The 15642-nt window shown below is 35.8% G+C and overlaps 2 protein-coding genes across 2 annotated transcripts; one reads left to right on the top strand and one right to left on the bottom strand.

Annotated features, from left to right (window-relative positions):
* Positions 1 to 2226: 2226 nt before the first annotated feature.
* Positions 2227 to 5481, top strand: LOC136839539 (uncharacterized). Its single transcript, XM_067105758.1, has one exon. The coding sequence runs from the start codon at positions 2357 to 2359 to the stop codon at positions 4412 to 4414; it is 2058 nt and encodes a 685-aa protein (XP_066961859.1). The 5' UTR covers positions 2227 to 2356; the 3' UTR covers positions 4415 to 5481.
* A 2712-nt stretch (positions 5482 to 8193) lies between these two features.
* Positions 8194 to 14776, bottom strand: LOC136839540 (uncharacterized). The gene is given in 8 exon segments (XM_067105759.1): positions 8194 to 8429; positions 8662 to 8849; positions 9882 to 10275; positions 10969 to 11198; positions 12893 to 13047; positions 13148 to 13247; positions 14495 to 14666; positions 14668 to 14776. Coding segments are annotated over 8 exon segments (1551 nt in total). The 5' UTR covers positions 14758 to 14776; the 3' UTR covers positions 8194 to 8207.
* Between the last annotated feature and the right edge of the window lie 866 nt (positions 14777 to 15642).

Here is a 15642-nt window from a genome sequence, read left to right as displayed (position 1 = left end):
AGCAATTATGCCAGAACTGTTTCCTCAGGGGCCAGGTGTTGGGGTGAACACATGCCCGCCTGGGGATCTTGGCTAACAGCTGGTCACCCAAGATCTGCTCACCTTGCTTCTTCAGAAGCACTCTTGGGTGAACAGTCAGCTGTTAGGCCAGAAGTGTTTCCCCAGGGGGCAAATGTTTTGGGGGACACTTTCCCACCTGAGGAAATGGCCAACAGCTGGTCGCCCAAAGGCTGCCAACTGTGCTTCTACAGAAGCACTCTTGGGCGAACAGTCAGCTGTTAAGCCTGAAGTATTTCCACAGGGGCAAGAGTTTTGGGGGACACTTGCCCACATGGAGAAATACTTGATCGGCAGATTATATATATATATATATATATATATATATATATATATATATATATATATATATATATATATATATATATGTGTGTGTGTGTGTGTGTGTGTGTGTGTGTGTGTGTGTGTGTGCGTGCGTGTGGGTGTGCGTGTTTATGTGTTACGTAAATTTTGCATCGAATTTTGTTCTTCGATCAAGAGACTTCTAAGATGTCCCCGAGGGACAAACACCGACAGAGTAGAAAAGGCGACAATGCATGGTAAGCCCAATTTCGCCCTGGAACATGATCTTAGGACCCTGGTTCTACCATATTTTCCTAAACAAAGAAGACTGGATAGCCGAATGGCGAGAAACGTACGAAGTTCCAGCTTGTATTGAGAGAACCCAAGGATCTTTGAATCTCCAAAGAATTAATGTTGGTGAAGAAGAAAATAACAAAGCTTGCAGGCATTCAGGTGAATGTTAATGGTGATCAAGTCTGAATTACTGATAAAATCCGTGACTTGAGTGTGCTGCTGGATTGTAATTTGTATCTCAATTATTAAAGCAATAATATTGCAAGGGTTATTGGACATTTTCTTAGTTCCAGAGGTCCTTCATTCTGTTGTGCAATTGGAACTTTAAAAGTTCAAACTAAAATGCAATGCATCACTACCCTAATACTGTACTATCCTCCTTCCATTTTAATACATTTTCATCTATTTATTAATCTATTGTTTTTTCTTTCTGTATTTCCCTTTATCTCCTCTTACTTTCTAAAGAACACCCATACTCTTTGGAAGCTTTAATTTCATGTCAATGGCCCCTGTGGGCTTGTTCCATACGCAATGGGTTTATCTGAATAATAATAATAATAATAATAATAATAATAATAATAATAATAATAATAATAATAATAATAATAATTTTGCCTAAAATATCATGATGAGCGTCTATTGAAAAATCGTGATTAATTATTTCTTTAACAGGGTGAATTATCACAAATTTCTGTCATAATATACCTGAGATACGGCTTAGGAATCTGCAATATATACTGAATAGAGAGGCAAGATTATTAAAGAGTGTCGCACTTCGGGATAGGATTACCGCCGTATTGTCTGAGTTGCACTGACCTCCTATAAAAGGTGCACTCTGAATTTTGTTTTAGTTTTCAAAATTGTACAATAAAGCACTGGGTATTAAGAAGGCTAAGAATGTCAAGCCTTCCAGGGAAAAATAAAAAACTTTTTTTTCAGTGTTATAAAAATACCTATTGAACAAGTTATGTGGAGTACTCCGAGAATCTTCGAATGTCTCTGGTAAAACGTAGGGGTTTGCGTAAAATGAATTTGCAGGACCCACAGAGCACCTTCTGTGGAGTGGGCCCAAATTAGAAACACATTGTAGGGGAGTTATGAACGTTATGAAACCCTAGCAGTATATAATTCCTTAATCAAGAAAGCACTTTAGAGTTCAGTCTAGTATTTATTATCGGTGACTTTGATGTCGTCATAACAGAGTTAAATCAAATAAAGCACCCTTTATAGGACGTTTAGGCTACATAAATCTTTATTGCTTCTCAAGTTTAGTGTGTAGCTCAAAATGTCGAAAACATTTTGAAAAGGAATACTTTTCCCAACTATATTATAAATAAAATATATGTTAATGCTAAAATAGTGACTCGGGAGTTAAGGTTTAATTATTTGACAGCTGCAACAACTATTTATTAACTCGCTATTAGCTGGAAAATTACTCAGTAATTATTTTAATGGCTGTGATAAATACTATTCAGCAAGACAATGAGTTTACACGGGGTAAAATATTGATACACAGAGCAGCCAAATACTACAAGAACATGAGACACACTACAATATTTACCAATTCACAAGACTGCATTGCCTACCTTTTGGTGGGTAAGGTACGTGACTTTAGATCGTTTGTTTACAATAGCAAGGGAAAATGTAGCGCTTAGTACTTTCTCTGATAAGTTTACCGTGTAATCACTAATGACAGGCAGCACCTGATCAATTTTCGGCAACGATGGAGAGAGTTGTTAACATCGAGACCCTTCCTTATGAAGTGGTCGAACGAATACTAAGCGATTTCAATGTCAGCGTCGAGGACGTTGTCAGCTGTTCGTTAACCAGTAAATATCTTAATGGGGTGTGTCAGCGTAATTCTCTGTGGAAAACGAAGTACAGTCAGCATTATCCGTACAGTTACGAGTACTGTGAATCACAGATTAAAGAAAAAGTGGACTGGAAAGCCAGATTCGTCGGTAAATATAAGAGTAAAAAGAAGCTTGTGCAGTGTATTTTAGGCTTGTCACGAACGTTCGTGTGGTCCATGTACCACGATTATGAATGGCCCGACATCCCACGTCGTGCACTCGCTCTCTATGAAACTCTCTTTAAAGAGGAATTTGGCGAGTCTAATATGTATTACATTTTGGATGAGTGCCACAACATCCTAATCACGAGCCCGCAGTGCGTGGATTTAACACTTAAGTATTATGCGGATAAGGTGTATAATCACATTTACGACCAGTGTATCACGAATCGGAAATGGAGCGAGTTTCTCGCACAACCAGTGAAATACAACTATGAAGAAGGGTTGTACTGGATAGTTGTAAGTCTGCAGCAAGATCCGAGAACGAAGTTAGAGCCCAATATTTGTATGCAGAAATGGATCGCACACACTTTGGACACACTGGCAGCGCGAACTTTGTCGTACATTGACACCAAGTATCCCAATAACCCCATCTGCCTAAAGCAGGAGAGAAAAGATGATGATTCTCCATGGACAAGTTTGTGGAAAGGGGAGCATTGCCTGGAAATACTGCAAGCCACTCATCACATCATAAAACATGTGAACCGATTCAAAATTAATAATAGCTTACTGGGCAGTGGGCCAGATCATTATTGTGTTGATAAAGTATTGTCTTACAAACAAGGAAGCTCAAAGCTGCTGTTAGTAATCCAGTCTTGTGTAGCTAGGAGACTTGGTGTTCATACTGAGGTGCACAAATGTGTAACAGATCATATTTTGGACACATGGAAACTGCATTATATTGGTCAAGACAATGTAAGTGGGTACGTTAATGGTTGTGAACTCTGCAAAGAAGATGAACCATCTGTGAGTTTGGTTACTGACTGGAGGGAAGGACAGTTGGTGGATGCACCAGGAATGTGCCGTGCAATAATCCAGCAGATTGTATTTTTAGCAGAATGTTGGCTAAAAGGAGAGCAGTGGCCTGCTGGGGAACCTACCTTGTATGATTTGTTGGATGAAGAAACATATCATCAGCCAATACGATTGTTATTTACTGCTTGGCAACATGTTGAGCATTGGAAAATGAGCAGGTTATACCACTACATGCATTGTCTACTCAAAGTAACTGGCAGTGAACAGATCGAAGGGAAGTTGCTACACCTAAGCATACTACTACGTATTAACTCGAAACACACCCTTGAGAAGTTGTTGAATTTCAGAAGAGGGATGGGACAGCCGCCAAATACAATGAGAGATTTGCTGCGTATGTTAGCTAGTGTTGACAAAAGGGCCCGCACTCGTGTTTCTGAACTAAAGAATCTTCTGTCGACGGGAATGACAAATTATGCAAGTTTAAACCCGTTGGCAAGCATACCATGGCCTCATGGATGGCCTGGAGGTGAAATGGTACAAAAACGTAGAGTTGATCGTAAAAGTTGGCAAGTTCAGTTCGCTGTGGGAGAAGTTCTAGAGCAAAGAGGTGGTGATCTGTGTGTAGTATATGATTGGGATTCTATGTGTGTTGAAAGTGAGGATACATTAGTACTGATGGGCGAAACGGGGTTAGCTCATGGTACTGACCAACCATTTTATAGGGTTCTCACAGATGGGGGTTTAGCTAGGTATCTAGCACAAGAAAACCTTAGACATGCTCGTCGACCCAGGCACCTAAAAAATCCATTGATTGGTCGCTATTTTACTGCATTTATTTATCCATTTTATATACCAAATCCCCAGAAAGCATATGAATATCCTGAGGATGCCAATATTCGTGAGCAAAATGCTCTCACTCTCAAGTTGAAATTTACTGTTAATGAATATAGGTAGCTAATATTAAAGTAAGCTATGGTTCTTAGAGGTTATATTTTTTTGATGCAGTAGCCATCTGTACAAATACCCTATAATAGCTGTAAGTTTGTATGCAGTCATGATATTTATGCACATGAAATACTTTGTCCTCTTTCCTGATTGTTTAGGACAAATGTTTAAGGAAGTTTAATGTAATGCAGTGGCAGAATATATAGTTCTTGTACAAATTGCATATTTGTTTCTTTTCAGCATAGCTAGCCATTTGGCTCAGTTTACATCTTTCCATAGAAAAATGCATAGGAATACTATTCCTCTTGTGAAGCTCATGATAGTTTAATTGTTACCATTTTACTAAATTATTTATTTTGTTGCCAAATGTTAAGCTCTTGCTGTGACAGATGTTTATAGCTGTATTAAAAGTTACTGAATGACTGATATGGTTACTGTCAGAGGGCAACCTGACTACCTGTTATCTGCCATGTATTAGAAATTTATGTATTGTATATAAACGAAATTTACTCATGATAGAAGAGTGTGTGTTCTGGACAAATTTACCTGTTTGTTCTTGAACTTTTATGCATGTTAATATGCAGGTATATGTAATTTTTTATTACATTCCTTTTGTGTCAAATCTAGTCTTAAGTATGAATCGTGTCCTTTCATAAAGTTCAGCCCTGCTAATAAACAGTTCAATGTAAGCATGATATTGTATTTCAATAAAGGTGTTTTTATTTATATTATTATTTACAAGTAGAGTAGAGCTTCCTTAGTACTGTACAGAACAGCAGTGTTTTGACTTTAAACCACACTCTTGGTATTCCTGAGTTGCGGTGAACTGTGGTAGCTTTAGACTGCTATTCATTTCCCCTTTAAGTCAGTGGATATGGATATCTTATCTATGCATTATAAATGTGCAATGAAAATTAATATGTACATTATTGTTTATTTAAATGCAGGTTAAGCTATGCATTGCGTTTAGCACAAAATGAAAATTCGCTAGGTTAGAAACTGATTTTGTTCTTTTGAAAACATTAAATATTACATTGAAATTTTTGTAATTTTATGAAAATAAAACATAATCAGCAGTATTTTTTCACTGAATCACTCAGTAGGTAGGTTGGTTTTATTAGTTTCCATTGGAGGAAAAGACTCGATGTGTACTTAGTGTGTAATATCCCGTAGTTTCTTTTTCAGGAAAGACAAAAATTTTCCTTAGTGTTACTGATCACTTGATTATTTCTTGTGAGTCATGTTAGACACATAGCTGTTTCCATCAATAAAGGTTATATGAAATAGCTAACCTGTTTGTGTGAGAAACACATTGAACTCTAATTTTGTTAATTTTTGGTAGAATACATTAGATGATAACATTTTAACCTCCTGGGACTGGTCACAGATGTGTCCATACAATTTGCAAACTCTTATTTAGCATATGGTACATCCAATACTTGGAAAGGTTAGACAGGTGTTTGACTGATCTTAATAGACAAAAGAATTCACAAGCTGTTCTCTTAGATGATAATTCTGTTGCATAGGGGGAGCCGTTGTTCTGTATATCTACAGTCTCCTGTTTCAATTTGGCTTGCATCATGGATGGGTGGCTAGCTGAAAGTGCTTATTGTTTTTAATTTAAAGGTGGCACAGTGATTTTGATAAAGGTGCATTATCAAAAGTGAATAAGTCATTTTCAGTTTTAGTGCTTACTTTCTCACAAGAAATAATTTGTTTCACTTATGTGATAGCAATCCCATGTCAAAATCAAAGTGATATGGCAAGTTGCACATACTGCATTCTTGTCCTATACAATTAAAAATGCTATAAGAATTTGTTCCTATTAGCCTATGTATCCAGCATAATGATTATCTTTTTTTTTTCTTGGGGGTATTGCTGATGTAATGCCTGTATTGCATTATCATTGCTAATGATCTTGTAGTTACTGTTCATCTTTTGAAGCAAAATGAGATGTTTCTTATGTTGTTACATGATTTTATTTTTTGCCCCTTGAGTCACACTTAATGGGAGAAATATTCTTAGGGTATACTGTTTATGAATAAATCCTCTTGATGGAATATTTTCATGGGAGATTACCATAGTGTTTGTGATTTTGTCTTGGTTACTGGATCACAACTCAATACTGTACAATATATACATTTTTATTGCTTTTTTAGAATGCCCTCATCCTCATGAACCAAGTGAGTGCGAGTAGAAATTCCTTTTAAAATAATTTCTTCAAATATAGTACATGTTTCTTGGAATTCTGTATACATTTATTGATTGCCAGTGGGTTAGGGCACTAAATCATCAGAACATGATGTGTTTCACAATTAGCCTATACGTATGTATGTGTATCTAGTTACCTCAGTTATAAGTTTCTGTTTACCAGCTAGGCATTTCAGCTCTTTTATTCTGGGAAGAGGAATTTCATACTCGTCACAGTTCCTTCTTTGAATACTGAATGTGGACATCAGTAAATATCCCACTAGGTTTATAATTAGATATGGCTTTGGGGTATATGGTTCATTCCCTGAATTGGACATTTTCCTTTGCCACAAAGAAAAGATTATAGAATTTAGGCCAAAGGCCAAGCGCTGGGACTTAAGAGGTCATTCATCACTGAAACGGAAACTGACCGTAAAAAGGCTTGAGAGAGGTGTAACAGGAGGAAAACCTTGCAGTTGCAGTATGAATCAATTGTTAGGAGAGAATGTGAAATGAGATGGAAGAGAAAATGAATGGAGGTACAGTAAAAGGAAAGAGGGAGTTGCAGCTAGGGGCTGAAGGGACACTGCAAAGAACCATAGTAATGCCTACAGTGCAATGCATCAGGTGCACTGATGGCACTACCCCCTACGGGGATTTGCTACGTAGGGCCACAGATTTTACTGCTCTGTTTTTTCTACCATGCTCATAGAATTATGACTTTAGTTTTAATTGCTATCTCATTCATTTACAGTTCTTTGGGAGTTACTTCACTTGGATTTTCCAAAGGAAATAGACAACAAGCACTGGTGTTTCCTTAACAGGTAGTCCATGACTTTAAATTAGTCCAAGCTCCTTATAGTTGTTTGTATCTATGTGGAATTGCACAGAAACTGGGGAACTGCTCATCCAGCCCAAGTATGGTTAAGTCCTTTTATACAGTATTCCTATGACTTTTCTTTTTAGACATTCATTATTTAGTATACAGTAGAGTGTATGTATTGTATAAATTAATAAACAGACCCCTTTTGTTTATGCATAGTGTTTACTGAACAATGCCTTGCCAAGTGATATAGTGAGTCTTGCAAGAAGTATATTCTTCTCCCAGATGAGGATTCTGCTACTGGGGTTAGTGTTATTCTTCTCCCAGATGAGGATTCTGCTACTAGGATAAGAGTGTTACTTATATGTTATCAGATGTCATTAATAAACTTTGCTCACAACTATTAACATTAGGTCTGTGCACTTGCTCATATTTCTTGTTTTTCATGACCGCCAATTACCATTAGAAGTGCAGTTCTTACCATCTTTCCTCTTGATACAAATAGCCTAATGAAAAGTAAGCTTTCATCATTGCACCAACATTATTATTTAGTTGTGAAAGTTAAGCATCAGCTAAGAAAAGTACAATGAAATTGCTGGTTGATGCCCAGTGATTAGGTACTAGTTAAAAACATCCCAATGTGGCAATCAAGATGCATTGGCATTATGAAAAAATACTCTGCATGTTACTGAATTATGAAAATAATAATTTTATAATCCTGTTTTTCATAAATTACATTCATTGCATTTAGATACTGTACAAAAATAAAAACACAACAGTAAGAAAGGTTTATTCATTATTATTAACATTATAACTAAAATGGTTTTGGAGTTTTCCCATAATAGTGGCATATTGTTCATAGATAAACTGGTATTCAGAAGAATCACCACAAGGAAGAGCGCTTGTGAGGTTACCAGAATCTGTGTGTGATGGATTGACAAGAGATTGTCTTGGTCCCTGAATTAAACAAAGTTGCAATCCTGTTGTTATCTGATGAAGAAGCTTACAAACCTGGAGAGAGAAGCAATATATTTAATGATGTAATTTTTATAAAAATACCTTTAAAAAAACATTCTGCAAGATAACTAGTGATTGAAAAACAAAGATTTTACTTCAATACACCCAATAACAGTGGATGTCATGTGTAATATGGATGGCAAATCTGATCTCTGCAGATGTCGATAATCATTAGACTGTATTGAGAAAACCTTCAACAATCACAAAAGAAGAAAATTATAAATACCTCTGCACTGTATGGAGGGTCAAGCTCCCTACATAATGAAGAAAGGGTTGCTAACCAGCATCTGTAATCTTCTGATGCTGGGTCGATTTGAAGATAGTGATTGGAAAGGCAGTGACTTTCTATACTGGCAGCGATGCTCAAAACATTAGTGACTTGAACTGGCTCATAGTTCATTGTCTTTACACCACCTAAATAAGAAATTGGTTAACTAATGGTACTTAAACTGAGGTCTAATGATACATTGTACAGTATTTTCAATTAATGTAACCCACAGGTTTTCATCAAAAGAAATTATGAGTAACCTATCAGAATTAGTTTCTAATATTCAAGATCACTTTCTTTTCAGGCCACAACCCATGAGGTCAAAATACAACCTGAATACCCACCTCTGTAGCTGTAGCTCTAAAATTATATTAAGGATGATCTATCTTGTCTTCCATACATTTCATTCATTTAAAAAAAACTGTCAAACACTTCATACAATGTATTATAATTATTCTGGTACTGGTATTTAAAAATGAATGATTTAAGATGGGAATGGAATCATAAAATTATAAATAACACTGTTTTCATGTTATTGGTACTCTTATTTCATCATGAATATTCACTAAAAGCTTTAACCTGTTTAAAGAAATCATGGTGAGGATAGTGTTCTCTCCCTCTTCATAAAATAGAAGGCCTATGTTGTTTCTGCTTACATTTCCCCTGAATCGGACTTACACTGACAAAAACATTGGCAAGCTGCCTTACCACATCCTGACTCTAGGCAAAGTTCTTCCTGCATCTTTGATTATTTTTAAATTTAATCTTATTGATACTTATATTGTTTTTGAATGCTTCTTTCCTTTTTTTGTATACTCGTGGTATGTAATGTACTATAATTAGTGACAATCCTTTATTTCTTACTAAAAGGTATTCACTTTATTTTTATCAAGTTGGTATGAAGTAACTATATTTCAGTGTTATGTATTGCTCTTGTTCTGCTTTTTCCAAAGGCTTGTATGGGATGGAAGTCTGATAGGTATGAAAGACTTGAGCAGGGGAGATACTTGTCTCTTAGCTAAAAATAACTATTTTCACAACAGCCTGGATAGAAATTCCTTGAATGACTTCAACTTCACAGACCTATTAAAACCAATGCATATTAATCCACAATGCACAATACAGTTCTCTAAATATTGTTCATAAATTTATAGTAACAAAAGCTAGCCTTCTCTTACTTGGCATGCTGTTGTGCTGATTTTGAGCAAAAGTCCCTTCCTGTAGCTCATGCCTCTCTTCATCAATAAGTTCCACAATATTTTCCATCACTGGAAAAGCTTCAGGCTTGGACTGAGCTGGTTTATCAATTATTTTGATTTTTATGTTGCTTCCTTTGCCTACAGACTTGAGAATTAACTCTAAAGGTAGAGTTGTATCATTAATTCTTAGCAATTTTTTCTGAGGACTTGTTGGAGAGATTATATTTCCTACTTTGTCCTTTGGAAGCAAAACATTATGAACTGTTGGGAGTTTTCGTCTGTCATCTCCTTCTGCTGTGACGATAAGAGTGTTTTCGTTTGGTCTGTTTACCTCGAGGTGCTGAACACTTTCCAAGTGGGTTTTACGATGTGCCTGAAAAACACAATACAAAGACCAACAATATTTAAAGCAATCAAAAGGAAAATACAACATACGGAGTTTAATTTTACTCCCATGTGTATCTGTCATAAACCATATTACTGTATTATAAAGTAGGTTAATGAGGTCACTGAGTTACATTGTTAAACACTCATAAGTCTTATTTGAAGAACTTGCTCTGTAAGATATGTAAAAATTGGAGCAAGGTAAATAAAGAAGCTGGACAGTGATGGAATGAGACCAAAAGGAATCAGATGAAAATTGAAAGACAGAAATCAATGCAGCTGGAGCTGAAGTGAAGCTGCTAATAAACTTTAGTTTTATGTGCAGTGCCCTTCATTTAGATGATGTCTATAAGTAAATCTCAAAACTGGAAAAAAAAGGTAAATTGAAGAAGTCAAGGAAAGACAAAACACAGTTGGAAGATGGCATTGTACATATCAATCTCACATGAGGATAAAGAATGGGGAGAATTTGATTAGGTGATGGGGGACCTCCCCCATCTAGTGAGAGGTCTCAACTACTGTTCTCCAAAAATTCAGTGCTTTAATCAGCTTTTCATCACTGGGTTTGCCCACTGCTATTCAGTTATTAAAAACAATATGAAAAGTGACTTTTAGTGAATCAATCACAACATAATCATCTTCATTTAACAATGCACACTGCTGTACTCTTAACACTACTTACCTCAAGTAATTTTGGCTTTGGAAAGACTGCTGAACAGAGTAAGCATTTCCATTGTTGAGTACCAGTATGAGCTTTGATGTGAGTACGGAGGTTGTGCAGCATTTTGAATGTCTGCCCACAGTCTGGGCATGTGTGTGGTCTTTCAGATGAGTGGCGCTTTTTGTGGCGATTCAGTTCACTTTTGCATGTAAAAGACTTTCCACATTCTTCACAAATAAAGGGTTTCTCCCCTAAAAAAAAAAAGTCTGATTAGCCCAGCAATATCTATTATTATTATATAAACAGTTTAATTAACCTTACCCCAGTGTCAATATTCTTAACTCTTTTATGGTAAACTCATCATCATCAACATCTTTGTCTTCATTTCACTTTGTAGCCCAAAGGATTTTCTTTCATATACATGCAGTAACTATATACTGTATATAAAATAGATATATATGCATACACATACATCTACATACATGCAGTTTGCACATACAGTACATGCATGCCTATATCCATTCTTATATACAGTAATTATATCTTAATAAGTTATGTTCTCGGAATGATTACAAATTTAGAAATCTTAATGCAACCTTCTATCTGTTTTTATGTCACATTCCAAGTTTACAAATATATGAATGAAAAATAAAATTTTTTCTTTTTTTCATGAATATAGTAGTGCATGAGTTATTTAAAATCTGTGCAGAGAGAAGACTAATATCAATGTAACATTCTATAATTCATCCCAAAAGTACAGCCAGTCAGTGGTATCAGAAATGGAGATTCATCAACAACAAAATGTTTCAACTTTCATTCAAAGTACAAACCTCTTACTTGTAAAAAATCCTGAAACCTTGCTGGCAAGCCATGCTGAATTACATAATAGGATAAAAGTAATTAAATCATGAGTGAAATGCCTTTTACTAAAGGTGTCCCATCTCCCTTTGATAGACTACTTTTTGGTTAACTGCATGTCTGAGATATGTGGCAGCTGATGGAAATGGGAGGAAGGAACTTCAGGAGAAGTATAAGGCTTATATTTATTTGAGAGAGAGACTTGTTTTCGAAAATTTTCATAAGTCCTAGAGATTAACAGATCTCACTTTTACAGAAGCTGAGTAACCACTTCGGAACAGACTGATTTTTAAAGATCACTATTAAGTTGAATTTGGTATCTGGAAACCAATTGTGACCTATGGTATGTATAATTTTTTATACAATTCTCACAGTTGTGTGAAATTGACCTGGAAATTTACATGAGTGTGGTGCAGGACAACAGGTTGTACACTACAGTACTTATTATCATAACGCATCATCATAAATATTTTCATGTGAGCTTTTCCCTTTACTCATATGTACAGATTCCTGTGACACGTACCAAACTGACTACAACTTGCTAGGGAATTTTCCACCTAAGAGAATGTCCATATATGGAAAAGAGAGTAAAATAGTACAAGAGCATGTATATATCAGATCAAAATAAATAAAATTATATGTTTATTCACAACACAGATGATACACAAGGCTTAGTGGCACTCTGGCATAACACTAAAGCAGTAGCACAGCTTCTCCTAAGCTTACATGCAGCTTTAACATCCACAATACTGTAAAGTGTTACTGGGCAGCTTTGCTATACAGTGATAGCTGATGTTCCCTACTGAAACAAAGCCCAAGGAAAAGTAGCTAATCAAGATATTGTCTGGCAACAGTTAAGCTCAAAATCACTGTTGTTGGGAGAAACAAAAAACTAAACAGTAATGTACTTTATGCTGAATATGATTCACAGTCAGTCACTGCTTCATACTGAATAAGAGATATGCTCTAATGTGACAATGGTTTGCATTTTACATATACAGTACACCCGAACTTTTACCCATGACTTATGTAACCCTCCTTGTACTATATGCATAATTAAATTCTATAAGGATCTTGCAAAACTAACCTGTGTGTTTACGCATGTGTCTACGCAAGTATTCGTTCTGCTTGAAAGATTTGCCACATACAGAACAGCAGTACATATGCTCAGGGGTCTCATGGGTGAGAAGATGGCGTAGATGGACACTTAACTGCCGACTTTCTTGTCCACATTTGTCGCATCTGCAAAGATGTAAATCAATTATTATAAAAAAAAAATAATCTGCATACTATAGTAAGAACATCTGTGAAAGGTATATTTGTAATTTGTATCAGCAATTACCTGTGAGGCCTACTATTAGTATGTATGTTCCTATGCTCAGATAAAGCGCACTGGCTAGAAAGTCCCTTTCCACACTCTGGGCAAGTAAACGGCTTGTCACCTGTGAAAGAAGGAATCCAATTTAAATTATACAGACAAAAATATACAAGAAATTTTATTAAAAGATACACTAACTGTAATTAAGGTACATCATATGGAAATTAGGTATTAGTAAATAAGAGACTATGCATTATAAAATTACTGTATTATTAATTGATGTTTTGTGTAGTCATTAATCCTTGGCAACTTCTGGTGTTTTATGCTGCACCCCTCATCCTAAAGCATGCAATTCTCACCATTTATTATTCACTGTTGACTATGAATTAGCAAGCCTTATCCATACAGTACTGTGTCTGCAATCATCTGACAAGTTTTTCTACATCTAATGTTAACTGACTTGACAAGCTGTGCCCATGTCATAGTTAAGTTTCTCAACTGTGCATGTAGGCATTTTACCCAAGTTTAATTATACCTCAGGCTAGCTATCTACTTAATTTAAAATACTATTCTTTAACAACAGGTACAGTGCTAACTAATGTCATTATGAAGACATATATAACACTTCATTGTACTTATACAGTATGACATAAGCTCAACTAACCCTTGTAATGCAAAAATAATGCAAGTGAGGAACACAAAACTTTAAGATGCTCCCAACCATGAAGAACTAGCCAACATGAATAAGGCCGAGAGAGAAAAAGGGCCATTCATAATGTACATTATAGACATGTGGAAATTAATAACTGGAAATTAACTGCTGAAGGTTATAGTTTTGCTTTATCCATGATTTAATTTTATATTCATCACTAATAAAGCTGAATCAAAGTTTTCTCAGGTTTTTGTCTTGGACCAATGTAAAAAATGAAATCACAAATGAGGTTTGCAAAAGTTCTAAAGGAGTTACCACAACAAAAGGCAATGACCACAAAAATAGTAACAAGGGTTCTCAATAAACAAAATATTCACCTTTTTTTTTTACTAAGAAATTAAATAATGGTACAAACCAACTAACGCAGTCAAAAAAAGAGAAAACCTTTTAAAAGAAGAATTGTCAGTACATACCTAGTCTGTAGGTAAAAATCAGCATCAACTAGGCCCAAGAAGTTACAATTTTTATGAGCTATTAAATAACTGATTCCACAGTATAAAGAAATTTGCCAATACAGTACAAAAGTCAGAGAATGTACCTAGGTAAAACAAATTTATATTAGAATATTAACACTGGGTAACAAAATCTAAATGCAATCAGGGTCATATAAATGTAAAAATAATACTATAATGCTGGCAGTAGACAGGATCACTACTTACCACTATGTTTGACTGCATGGCGAAGCAACGCTACCTTACTCCTGTATCGTGCTTTGCATTCGCTACACTTATAGGGCTGAGAAAGAAGGATTTTCTTTGATTCCTTTGAATTTCCTTCATTACTATCAACTTCTTTATGGTCATCATCAACACTGTCTGAGACATCATCCTCAGGCAATAACATTCTTTTTATCAGAATCATCAGCAGTCAAATAATCATTTAGTGCTCCTGGAGGCCGAACGTGCCGTCGAGGACGCTCCATGACAAATGCTACGTGAAAATGACCTGAAATGACATACTAAATATAGTATAAACATCATACCGGTAGAGGCTAATGATAATACACATTAACAGATTATGGGTGATTCTACTTTAGTCCTAGCTAACTGCCAGGAAATTCATGAATCCTCAAAACAAAAAGACTATACAAGTACCACATATCTAATTTGTTTTGCTTTATAATATGTATGTGAACTAATGACAAACGAGTATCATGCTGGTTATGAGTAGTAAGGTATCTTTGCCATCCAGCATCTAGTACCTATAGCATAGCCTACCTAGGCTATATATAAACCTAATGCAAGCAGCCTTCCCAAGGCTACAGAAGAATAAAAATACCTAGGACTAATTGTACTTTCTTGGGACACTGACCTATTTATTCACACCATAGGTGGTTTAACCACATCCATCCAAAGGCTTTGTCCTAGAACGCCCATTTCCACATGCTTGTGTACTATGGATACTGTAATCAGATTTGCACTCTGACTATAGGCCTTAGGGTCCCCATACACACAACTATAATTGCAATGATTATTAGTATCACAAATAACTGAGTGTGTATAGGGTCATCATTCTGCCAAAAGTGGGAATCTGGCAACGCCATGTTCATGCCTTGATTAACTTTCGGTATCTCCAGATTTAGATGTGTAGGATGGGGGGGGGGGGCGCATTTATCTAGTGATACCCTTCAGTAGCTTAACAACTCTTGAAAAGCACACATCTTGTAGTCTATTGGCCATATAAAACATAATGGTCTCAAGTGATACAGAATTTTGGAGTGATTTTATTGAATTATGTAAAGAAGACCTATGTGTTTGGAAAATAAAATCCAAAGATGAAAATGGAAAAGGAATGCTTACATAATCCA

The sequence above is a fragment of the Macrobrachium rosenbergii genome, chromosome 6, assembly GCF_040412425.1.
Source record: "Macrobrachium rosenbergii isolate ZJJX-2024 chromosome 6, ASM4041242v1, whole genome shotgun sequence".
Taxonomy (NCBI): Eukaryota; Metazoa; Arthropoda; class Malacostraca; order Decapoda; family Palaemonidae; genus Macrobrachium; species Macrobrachium rosenbergii.
Note: the sequence above shows the minus strand (reverse complement) of the source record. Positions and strands in the feature narration are given on the sequence as shown.

Coding starts and splice junctions, on each gene's coding strand:
- LOC136839539 (XM_067105758.1), top strand. CDS start 2,357: ATGGAGAGAGTTGTTAACATCGAGACCCTTCCTTATGAAGTGGTCGAA.